The 12737-nt window shown below is 40.1% G+C and overlaps 1 protein-coding gene across 3 annotated transcripts in view; it reads right to left on the bottom strand.

The window, feature by feature from the left end:
* Positions 1-12737, bottom strand: part of GABRG3 (gamma-aminobutyric acid type A receptor subunit gamma3) — a 417910-nt gene that overhangs the window by 10523 nt on the left and 394650 nt on the right. For 2 of the 3 annotated variants that reach the window (XM_075265197.1, XM_075265199.1), the window contains exons 7-8: positions 8800-8952; positions 3644-3840 (exon numbers count right to left, since the gene is read on the bottom strand). In XM_075265197.1, the coding sequence (XP_075121298.1) occupies positions 3644-3840; positions 8800-8952 (350 nt within the window). The remainder of the gene's footprint in view (positions 1-3643; positions 3841-8799; positions 8953-12737) is intronic. The other variant, XM_075265198.1, reaches the window with a different exon arrangement.

The raw sequence follows: 12737 nt of genomic DNA, 5'->3' as shown, positions 1-12737 counted from the left end.
CAAAATCTGCAACAAAAAATGGCTTTTCCACAATGTGGGGCCTTAGCCTACATAGTCCAGGCTACATAAAGCATTCTACATATTTTATATCAAAGCATACTCACTTTATATACTCAATTCAAGTAACTCATTGATACATGAGCCCACTAAAAAGCTATGGAATTCAAAACTTTTCCTAATGATCATGTACTGTATCTGTATGGCCAAAAAAAAATAATTTAGGCTGAGACATCATGTTGCAGAAATGCAGCTGTTTCTGTTGCAGATTTTGCTGCGTTTTTTTTTTTAACCAAAGCCAGGAGTGGATTGAGCAGAAGGTAGAAGTATAAGAACTTGCTCTATATTTCACATTCTTTTTGTATCCATATTTAGATAAGATAATCCTTTAATAGTCCCACAGTGGGGAAATTTCAGCATGTTACAGCAGCATAGTAATACAGATACAGGATAATACACAGTAATATATTACAGACGTAGGCACACATATGCTGAGAAGAGAAGATATACTAGGAGTCCATAGCAGCTAAGGAACGGAAGAGAAAGAGGAAGCCCTCATGGTCGTCATTATCATTAGTTCTTTGTGTGGATATTTGACTTTAGTTCAAAAAACCACAGAAAAATCTGCAACAAAAAATTACTTTTCTGCAACATGAGGCCTTAGCTATTCCCCCCGGTCTTCCCGAGGTTAAGTATTTGTTGTTTAATTTGTGATTTACCACCTTCCAACGTAAAATCATTATTTTGCAATTAGTAAAATTATATAAAAGGGTAGTTAATTCTTTCATTTAAACCCTAACCCAGTACAAAGGCAGATATTTTTAACATTAGAAACTCAGATCACTCGCATCCAAGTCCCGTCCATGCTTCTTTCATTCTTATGGGAATTTCCATCCCATTCTTCTCAGATATCACAAAATAGGATAGACCTTTCTCTATAATTATCAGATAAGAAAAGAGCATGACATGCTAATTTGTATGAAAGTAGTCTAAAAGTTCATAAATTACTTTGCATGACTTAAAATAATAATGCCTAGATATTTAAAGAAATCAAACCAGGCTAATCTGTATCTCTAACAGTTGTTCTTACTACATTTTACAACATTAAAAGAAAGATGACATAGATGGCCATGTGTATTAACAAACCAATTTTAATGTTTGCGAAACATTAAAATCTACATTGCAGTTATTAACCTTTTATGACACAAGGTAAGGCAGACTTAGTTGATAAATCTTGTTACAGAAAGGTCCGGCTGTCAGAGGAACATTTCATATATTTAAATTATATACACATTTTTATAAGCCCAAGAATTCACAAACCTACCAAGTGTTGACACTCAGAGTGCACTTATTTATGCGCTATGGCTAAGGACACCAGGGGTGTTAAAAATTGATAGTCCTGTGGATTCTTGTGCTTTTTTTTTTTTGCCTCTGATTGTAACTCTTAATCACACCCTCTGACATAACAGAGTTTAGAGAGCATATCATGCACCAAATCTAGCTGCTCATGTTGCTCAGGAATTGTGGGGACTAGAGAAAAAAATTCAAACTGTACTGGAATCAGTGGAGGTCTCTTAGTAACAGATGCTAAGAACTTGAATTGGTGAATGTGGTGAAAGGCCCACTTTAATTCACAATTGAAAAATTTGGTTCCACTGTCAGGTCCATTACTTTACATTTAACCACATTAAAACTCATCTGCCATTTACCTTCCCAAGTCTCCAGCACTTCTGGGTAAACAGATGACATTTAAAAGAGAATTATTATCCCTTTCCATGTCAATGATCATTGTGTAAATACAATAGAGGAGAAAGCATTTAAAAGATCTGCCTTTTTTTGTATCCTCCTCTTCAATTACAACCAGATTATTTTTGTGAAGCTCCCATATTCTTAGCTCCTATCATTTATGTACTGCAGTTGAAAAATAATTTTGGATTATTTTTCCTTTCCTTGGCAATTATGTTACATTGGTCTATATTGAATTATTTTTCTTTGAATCCAATAAACTTGAAATACAAGAAATACTTTCATTGAAGTAGAAGACTTGTCCTTGAAATGAAAGGTATTGTTCAAGTTAAAAGAATAAATAATAGTCAGCAAAGCATATTAAACATTGACACATACATTGGTTTTCTATCAGCCTGCCTACAATTCAAAATTTCACCAAATTTTAACACTAGACCCATAATTGAGCACTTTAATGTAACCTAACCACAATCTATAGTATCAATCAAATTTTCTTTTAACTGTTATGCTCATCTGCTCTTCGTTATATAGATAACACCATTTTACTTCTAGAAGGCTACCTTATTTTTTAGTACTCATTAGAATAAATATGGATGTTTAGAATTAGAGTCAAGTTTTCACCCATTTTCACCCATTTTTTGTTTCGATGATGATTGGAAAAGCTGGTATCAGACAAATAAGCTGCAGCTTGAACCATCAAGTTAAAAAAATTGTCTTTGTAAATGGGAAAATTCATTGGTTAATTCAATGTACACAATTTTCAAAATGTAATTGGAGATTTACTCTTCTTTTTAAGGTTGTAACTTAAGCCTATACTGGCCCTGGCAATGCACAAGTCCAGAAGCACTGCCATGAACCATTTGGAAGCTGCTACCAAGGCAAATAAAATTATGGCATGCATCAAAAGAGGTACAGATTCTTATGACAAGAACATAGTTATGTTTCTATACACATCACTGCTACGGTCACACTTATGCACAATTTTGGGCCCCAGTATACAAGAAAGACATAATCAAACTAGAAAGAGTGCAAAGAAGGGTAACCAAAATTATTAGGGGAATGGGTGGACTGGAGTACAACGATAGATTAACAAACTTGGGGTTATTCAGTTTAGAGAAAAGACAACTACGGGGAGATCTAATAACAATGTACAAATACATGAAGGGACAATACAAAGAACTTTCTAAGGATCTTTTTATTCTTAGACCAGTGACAGTGACAAGGGGACACCCTCTACGTCTGGAGGAGAGAAAGTTTCACCAGCAACATAGAAGGGGATTCTTTACAGTAAGAACAGCGAGGCTATGGAACTCTCTGCCCAAGGAAGTGGTGATGGTGGACTCAATGAACAAGTTCAAAGAGGGCCTCCTGGATGCGTTTCTTGAAGAGAACAATATTATGATTCTAGATTTTAAGGACATGTTGATCCAGGGTTTTATTTTTACTGATTGCCAGATTGGTTATCGGGAAGGAATTTTTTTCCCCCTGAAATGGAGCAATTGTCATAAGCTTCATGGGTTTTTTGTTTTTGCCTTCCCCTGGATCAACGCTGTAAGGGACTGTAGGGTTATAGGTTGGACTTGAAGGACTAATGTCTTCATCCAACCTCATCTACTATGTAACTATAACTGTCAACTGCAGTTCTTTGCATATGGATAATTTTGAAACAAACTCATGATATTTCCACATTCTAAATCTAAACAGTTCTTATGTTTGTCTTCATGTTTCATTGTCTCAGTGTTTTAGTTTATTTTAGTGTTGCTACCATCCAATAGGTAAAGCTAAAGGCATAGTTTCAACTCTTTAAGCAATGAGAACCAATACCCATACTTTTTCCTCTAGTTTATTGTATTATATGACATAAAAATACGATTAAACAGAGAGAAGATCTTGTACTTACCGATTTTTTCTTCTTTTTACATCTCGGCTTTTTACAACTTGAGTAATAATTAAGTGCTGCATACTCCATCAGTGCCGCAAATACAAATAAGAAACAGACTGTCACAAATAGATCCATGGCGGTGACATATGAAACTCTTGGTAAGGACTTTCTTGCTATGGTACTTAATGTTGTCATTGTCAAAACTGTGGTGATACCTGAATCAAAAAACAAATCCACTCAGCTTACAGCAGGAGAACTTGCACAACCTTGACATATTTTCTGGGAAGCCAACAATCATGAAAGTATTATTTAAAACATAAATAAATGAGAATGGTGGTGATGATTTCTAGTGTGAGACATTCCCTGTGAATCAGGTTGATGTGCCTCAAGTGATTTTGAAGTTACCTTTTAAGATGTGTCAAGTGTTATTTCTTCTGGAAAGGCTTTCACATACACACTTTATAGGTTTGTATCTCAATCTGTTTCTTTTAACTAAACACATGAAGGGATCACACTAAGGCAAGAAAAAAACCTTCTAATTTTGGAAGGGTCCTTCTTTCTCCTACTGGCTAAGCCTTGTATTTCTGACTTTGATTTATATAAATTGTAACAGATGTTAAATCAAGTAGTATAAACGTGCATACATCCAACAAACTAGCCACCTGCGTATAGAACATAAAATGAATTAAAAGGGTTTGTCCACAATTGCAACTTATTCCTGACTGCTGGAATTCCTACTGATTACAAGAACATCTGAAAGGAACGGCGGTTCAGCAATTACGCTGCCACTCTATTCATTTCTATGGGAAAGCTGAAAATGTACAGAATAAAACCCTTTAATCAGAAATATAGTAAGTGACAAAAAACAAAAGAAACGTATTTACAATGGTAGCACAATGTTCTTGTCCCCAAGTATAGTAATAGTAACTAAGTATAATAATAGTAAAACTAGATGTACTTTACTTTATTTAGCAACATTTATATAGTCATTACTGATGAACTAAGCGTATATAAGCCGTATAAAAAGGGATGGCTGTTGGCTTTAGATTATTGATACTGTAAGAGTATGTTCAAATGGTTGAATTTGATGGGGATTTCAACTCAAGATCACATTTAAATACCACCTGAAATCTGCCTCCCATTCATTTTAATTGGAGGCAAATCCTTTTTTTTCCCTTTCAGCTGATATTTTCAGTTAGAGGAAAAAATAAGCATCATGATCAATCTTCAGGCTGATCTTGTCCGATAACTCCCATTTAAGTGAATGAGAGGGAGGAAAATCTAACCTTGCTGGTGCAGAATTTGCAAATTGTATAGTGGATTCCATGACAGATTGCACAGCGGAATTTGGTCCAACAGAAAAATTCAGCTTCAAATTTATGATGCAGAATTTTTCAGCCTGTACAAATCCATTGTGTGAATATACCCTAAATGTTAGAGTATAATTGATGTCTATAACTTATGAGTAATTACATGATATAATCTAGAAATAGAGGAAGAAAGGGTAACCTCGATATCCAGAATGAAAAACTTGTTGTATAATTTACAGTTAAGTCTATTACAACAACATGTTGGTAAAAAAAACCCCTCAAATTCTCAATACTGATTTTCTAGGAGAATAGTTAAATAATAACAGAGTACCCAGAAAGAATACAGTTAAAATATAAAGTAGATTAAGTGCGGATTCATACCTGTGCCTGGTCTCCACTTTCGGGTTTCTGTCTTCTGCTGGGAGAAATTGAACAGGAGACGGAAACCCAGTGGTCAGTTTTCAAACCCATTCACTTAAATGAGTTTGCAAAGTGTCTGTCCATGAGCACCTTCTGCCTCTCCATGGCAAAACCATTTTTTTAACTGGACTCAAAGTCGGACATGCAGGACTTTGTGTCCGGTTAAAAAAAAAAAAAAAGGTTTTGCCGTGGGTAGGCAGAAGGCGCTCACGGGTGGTCACTTTGCAATCTCATTTAAGTGAATGGGTTTGAAAACTGACTGCCTTATTCCCGTCTAATGTACAGTTTCTCTTGGCAGAAGACGGAAACCCAAAAAGCGATGACCGGGTGTAGGTGTGAACCCGCCCTTATAGTGGCAGTAAGTTTTTGTAACCACAAATGGTGAAGCAAAAAAGGGGTAAAAAGTGGGGTGGAAGATGGGGCAATTGGGACAGTCACCTTCTAAACAAGTGCACACATCATCATAATGTTGTTGTTAGGCTCTTTTATGTGGAGTGCTTGGAACATTACCAAATGGTTTACTCATTTCTACTCAGGAGCTGGCACATTAAAATAGCCTATGACCAACCATGATCTCTGACTGCTTTATATCACAAGGTCCTGGTCATCCAGTTAACTGACCTACCTATAAAAATGCCCGAGTGAACTGAAATAATCTGAGGTCACATGACTAAGAGGTCCGTTGAGCCTTGAAACGCATAGGCATTGTTTGACCCCTGCTCATTTATCTTTTAATGGAAGAATGACATCTTCGTAATAAAAGTGAAGTTTTAATTTACCATTTACATTGGATTCTAAGTGCTGGATCTTCTTCAGTTGCTTTGCTATTGCAACCAGTCCAGCCGAGGGAGCTTTCTTCCGTGCACTCATTTGGAAGGATCTGATCTGCTACACGCTAACCTATTCAAGACGCCGATCTCTGACATGTGAGTAAATGCTACCTTCCATCTTTTCCACTAAAATTTAAGAGCTGTGAGCAAACTTATACAGTGTTGGCCAAAAGTATTGGCACTCCTGCAATTCTGTCAGATAATACTCATTTTCTTCCAGAAAATGATTGCAAGCACAAACTCTTTGGTATTATTATCTTCATTTATTTGAAAAAAACACAAAAGAGAATGGAAAAAAAAAGTCAAATCATTGATCATTTTACACAAAACTCCAAAAATGGGTCAGACAAAAGTATTGGCACCCTCAGCCTAATACTTGGTAGCACAACCTTTAGACAAAATAACTGCGAACAACCGCTTCCGGTAACCATCAATGAGTTTCTTACAAGGCTCTGCTGGAATTTTAGACCATTCTTCTTTGGCAAACTGCTCCAGGTCCCTGAGATTTGAAGGGTGCCTTCTCCAAACTGCCATTTTGAGATCTCTCCACAGGTGTTCTATGGGATTCAGGTCTGGACTCATTGCTGGCCACTTTAGAAGTCTCCAGTGCTTTCTCTCAAACCACTTTCTAGTGCTTTTTGAAGTGTGTTTTGTGTCATTGTCCTGCTGGAAGACACATGACCTCTGAGTATCTCCAGCAGGTAGCAGCCCATTTACCAACCTCCCCGAACCTGCTCACTGCCGCCCCCGCTTCCCCTTGTACTATAGGTCGTGGAGGCCGGCAGTGAAAAGGCCCGGGCCAAGCCGTGATCCCACTGCCGCTATTATTATACTTGGGGGTCTTTTCAGACCACCGAGTATAATAATCGGAGCCCCAGGGGAGATAAGGGAACATAATAAACAGTGTTACTTACCTCTCCGGGCTCCAAAGTTAATCCTAGCTGGCTTAGGACCTATATGGGAATGCCCAGACGTCACGTGTTCTGGTATATTTCCATATAGGCCCGAAGCCTGCTAGAATTAAAGAGGACCTTTCATGGGTTTGGGCACAGGCATTCGTATATACTGCTGGAAAGCTGACAGTGCGCTGAGTTCAGCGCACTATCGGCTTTCACAATCTGTGCCCCAGGTGAAGAGCTAGTGGTGCCGGTACCGTAGCTCTTCAAAGTCAGAAGGGCATTCCTGACAGTCTGTCAGGAACATCATTCCCAGCAGCGCCTATAATAGTGTTGTTCTAAAAAAAAAAAAAAGTCATCAAAAAAGGCAATTTTTTTTTTACAAAACCATTGATTTTTGCAATATAACCGCCATGTATGTCTAAAAAAAATCACTAGCATGCCTATTTTCCTAATAAATGAGTATTTTTGAAGTATTTTAAATGTTAAATGCGTAAAAGCAAGTGTTAGCACAGTGTATGGTTAAGCTCTGAGTTTAACATGATGTACAACAGAATAGTGACTGCATATATACTCCAGTCACATCCAGAGCTGCAGTCACTATTCTGCTCTTACATCATCACTTATACTACAGTCACATCCAGAGCTGCAGTCACTATTCTGCTCTTACATCATCACTTATACTCCAGTTACATCTAGAGCTGCAGTCATGCATATCTGGATCAAATCATATCACCATCAAAGTTACCACTATACAATGGTGTAGTGGCAGTTAGTGTTATAGTGAACCTTCTTTTTATTAAATGTTATTTATTATTGATTTATTGATTGGTCCATCTGCCGGCTACATTACTATTGAACAGTCCTGTATATGATTCCTGTACGTAGCATCAAACATGTAGGGAGGGAGGGGGAGCTTATGTTAGAAAGGATGCTGAGCTGTTCATCCCTGGATGGAGGAGACCATAGTTGGAGTAATCAAGAAGAAGAGAGACAAGAGACATCCCTCTTACTTGATGACATCCTGTGCCAGGTAGCGCTTCTTGGTCTATGCCTCATATTGTCACAGGAACCTGTGAGATTGTGCCTACAGAGGTCACATGATTGTGACTCACACCAAGGAAATGTTACAATGAAGCTAATATAGGTACATTCCAAGTTGCAGTTGGGATCATGGGACCCCACATAGGAAAAACGCATTTAAGAAAAATCTGCAGCTTTTTTTCACTTTCCCTAAAATAGATAGGGAAAATTCTTGCGATTTCGCACCTTACGTTAATGTTATGTATTTCTTAAAAACGCATGCACAGCTTCCCCCCCCCCACACAATTAAACAAAATCTTAGAAACTTTGTTGGTACTGTAAAATTCATTGTGTTTTTTTTTTTTTTTTTGCTGTATTTCTGCAGCTGCATTTTTGCAACATAGAGTCTAACACTGATTCATTTGTATACCTAACTTATATACAATGTTATACATTACTGAGACTATACTGTTGCTGGAAGTGGTCTCAGAATAATATAAAACGACAAGATGAGAATCGGTCAATGACTGAAGATGGAAGCTATTACTGGTCACTCCAAGTCAGAGATTGCATCTGTGTGGTCCCAAAGCTCCCCTGCTTTGCTATACCGAGTTGTCAGCACTTATCAGTGACATGCAATTGAAACAATACACCGACAAAGCAGAAATGACAGAACTGTCTTTTAAGTGTCTTACCTAATGCTGTTCTTGCTGGAGTGGCATCTTTTTTTATCCAGAATGATACCCAGGATAACACAACTGTTAATATGCAAGGGATATATGTTTGAATAGTGAAGTATCCCATTCTTCTGCTTAAATCAAAGTACACAGTCATGACAATATAATCACCTGTTGAGACAAAGGCAAAGTATTCTTGACATCCAAAATCTAGCATCAACCTGGTTGTAAAATTTAAAAAATAAAACAGAAAAAGCCATTTTTAAAAATGTTTTTAAATATCGGGATCTTGCTAACAATTTTGTATTATAGTCATTTTTATTTCTTCAGATGTTCTCCTTTTTAGGTAATTTATGGAAACACATATATGCATAATGGCATTAGATCACACTTTATTATACTGTATATAGAGTAGCATAACCACTGTGTAGATGTAGTATCCATCTGAAAAGTTTTTGTACACAGTCATATTATGGCTCAGCTTTGAACCATACATGTGAAACATATAAATATATATATATATATATATATATATATATATATATATATATATATATTATGTAGATTGTGAGCCCCACATAGAGCTCACAATGTACATTTTTCCCTATCAGTATGTCTTTGGAATATGGGATGGAAATCCATGCAAACACAGGAAGAACATACAAACTGCTTGCAGATGGTTTTCTGCCCTTGGCGGGATTTGAACACCAGGACCCAGCACTACAAGGCTGCAGTGCGAACCACTGAGCCACCGTGTGATCCCCTCATGTGAAACATATATAATTCTATATGAATCACAGATTATTGCTGGCTCCATCACACAATCCAGTTGGTGGCAGCAGGGATTACTGAATAAAACACCCTGTATTCTTCAGAGCCTCAACGTGCTCCATAGTAAATGCAAATAAATCAACACCAGCAAGTTACACAATAGGCATCATCTTCCATGGCATTAGGGCTGGGGCCCCACGGGCCGGAAACACTGCGATTTGCCTGCGGCGGAATTGCGGCATTTTATAGTAACTGCAAATGAAATCCTGTGCTTCTTTATTCTTTCCTTTGTTACTCTATTGGGAGCTGAAATCTGTACTCCACTTTCACTTAGCGTACAGGCTCCTTTATAATGCAGGGAAGCAGACAGAAAATAGATATAGGTCAGCCATTTTAAAAAATAAAAAAGTGTCATATGAACAATGAGATTCTTAGCTTTCATATGACAAAGTTTGCAGTTCTACCTGGCATACTTATAACTAGCTGCAACTACTCCCTATCCTGACTGTTTTTTCACCTGTGAGATCTCTTGAAAAAATAGAAGTAGAAATGCTGAGAATCTCATCTTTCATACCACGTCAAAAGCAGTCTACTAAGTTTCATAATACCGAAGATATGACTGTTTGAATTGCCTCAACTTCCCTGCGTTATACAGGAGCCTACGCCTCATTACACGACGTGTAAGCAGTGTACAGATTTCAGATCTCAAGGGAAAAAACTAAATTTTTGAAAGTCTTGTCATTCTTTAAGGTGTGAAATACGATGTTCATGATGTCCGATATAGAACTCCAGCAGTACCAAATGTAATAGCACACACACTTCTTTGCATTCATTACTCAGCATTAGCATTAGTATTCTATTTGTCCACTGTTAAATTCATTGTATGGAGATGAGATTATGAAACTTTAGAATTGTACATGCCATGCCCCTGAAAACTCCACATGTAAAAGGTAGTATTCTGTAGCCTTATGTTTTATTCACATAAGTTGTACGTTTACATGGCCCACTTGTTATCAGGGACATCTGTTTGCCTCCTTGCAGTCCAGTTATTTGCAGATGAATTTAAGGGCTAGACATCTATTAGGGTATTAAGGTGATACTACATACAACATATTTGTGTTATTTCATTGTTTTTCAATGCCAAATCTACATGGTTTGATATTTTCTAAAGCTTTTGAATAGTAGTTGCTGTGGTATCTTCAAGTGTATAAGACGCAACAAAACTGGATGCAAAACATGCAGTGGCGGATCCAGGGTTTGCGGGGCCCTGGGCAATTGACTTTGGCGGGGCCCTACGCGCAGCGCGCCGCAGCAAATTAGGCCCCGCCCACTTTTATGTTGACTCCGCCCATTCTCATTCATTTTTCATGTGATTCCACACAGTATAATCCTCCTACAGTCACCCGTAAATTATATGTCCCCCCTCCATCTCTCCCCATTTTCATATACACCCTTCATCTACCCCTAGTTTCATGTCCCCCCCTCTATCTCTGTCCCCAGTTTCATGCCATTCTCCCCCTTTATCTGCCCACAATTTCATGTCCCCCCCCGTCTCTGCCCCAGTGTCATGCTGTTCTCCCCCTTCATCTGCCCCAGTGTCATGCTGTTCTCCCCCCCCTCTATCTGCCCCAGTGTCATGCTGTTCTCCCCCCCTCCATCTGCCCCAGTGTCATGCTGTTCTCCCCCCTTCATCTTCCCCAGTGTCATACTGTTCTCTCCCCCTCCATCTGCCCCAGCGTCATACTGTTCTCACACACACTCACCTTTCCTCGTTCCCCCGCAGCTCTCTCCCTCATACACATATTGTAGGCGCGATGTGACGTCATCACATTGCGACTACAAATGCCAGAGCTCAGCGTTAAAACAGGAGCTGAGCTGTGACAGCTCCTGCTTTAAAAGCCTATGTATTCAGCTCATCGGCGTCCGTAGGGACATGCTGACCCAGCACCGGCTCCAGGTTTTTATGGGCCCTTGGGCGACAGAGCCTCAGTAAAGGAGGCAGGGGGAGTCGAGACACTGTGCGTCGCAGATGAAGCGAGTGACGTCATGCAGGAGTGTGGCGTCACTAACGCCATACCTCCCAATTTTCAAAGAGTAGAAAGAGGGGTAAAATGTGCGGCGCGCTCTGCGTGCCGCTGCAAATCTGGCTCCACCCACTTTTATGTCGATTCCACCCATTCTCATTTATTTATCATGTGCTCCCACACAGTATAATCCTCCTACAGTCACCCGTAAATTATATGCCCCCCTCCATCTCTCCCCCAGTTTCATATACACCCTTCCTCTGTGTCCAGTTTCATGTCCCCCCTCCATCTCTGTCCCCAGTTTCATCACGTTCTCCCCCTTCATCTGCCCACAGTTTAATGTCCCCCGTCTCTGCCCCAGTGTCATGCTGTTCCCCCCTCCCCTTCATTTGCCCCCCCCAGTTTCTTTGGGCCCCCTCCATCTCTGTCCCCAGTTTCATGCCGTTCTCTCCCCACCCCCTTCATCTTCCCCAGTGTCATGCCGGTCGCCCCCTCCCCTTCATTTGCCCCCCAGTTTATTTGGGCCCCCTCCATCTCTGTCCCCAGTTTCATGCTATTCTCTCCCCACCCCCTTCATCTTCCCCAGTGTCATGCCGTTCTCTCCCCACCCCCTTCATCTTCCCCAGTGTCATGCCGTTCCCCCCCTCCCCTTCATTTGCCCCCCAGTTTCATGGGCCCCCTTCATTATGTTCCACCTTAATATTTAATACAAAACAAACACTTACACTCACCTTCTATCACTCACCTTCCATCGCTCCCCCGACGCTCCTCTCTCCAGTCACATACGCGATGCAGGAGCTGTGACCTCAGCTCCTGCTTAGCTGCGGCCCGGCTTGCGTGTGTAAGCGTGGTGTGATGACGTCATCGCGCCTACACACGCAAGCCGGGCCGGAGCTTTAAAGCAGGAGCTGAGCTCGCAGCTCCTGCTTTAATCGCGATTCAGCTCATCGGCGGACAGACGCCGATGAGCTGAAATCGTGACAGGCAAGTGCCGGGGGGCCCCCAGAGGCTCTGTGGGCCCCAGCACTTGCCCGTCTATGCCGAGCTGACCGGGACCATTTTGTTAGGGCTGGGCTGCGGGGCCCCGCTAAGCGCGGGGCCCCGGGCGATTGCCCGGCCCTGGATCCGCCCCTGAAACCAACCTTCCTTCCTTCCTTCCTT

The sequence above is a fragment of the Leptodactylus fuscus genome, chromosome 2 (genome assembly GCF_031893055.1).
Source record: "Leptodactylus fuscus isolate aLepFus1 chromosome 2, aLepFus1.hap2, whole genome shotgun sequence".
Lineage (NCBI taxonomy): Eukaryota > Metazoa > Chordata > Amphibia > Anura > Leptodactylidae > Leptodactylus > Leptodactylus fuscus.
This window is presented reverse-complemented; position numbering and strand designations above follow the sequence as displayed.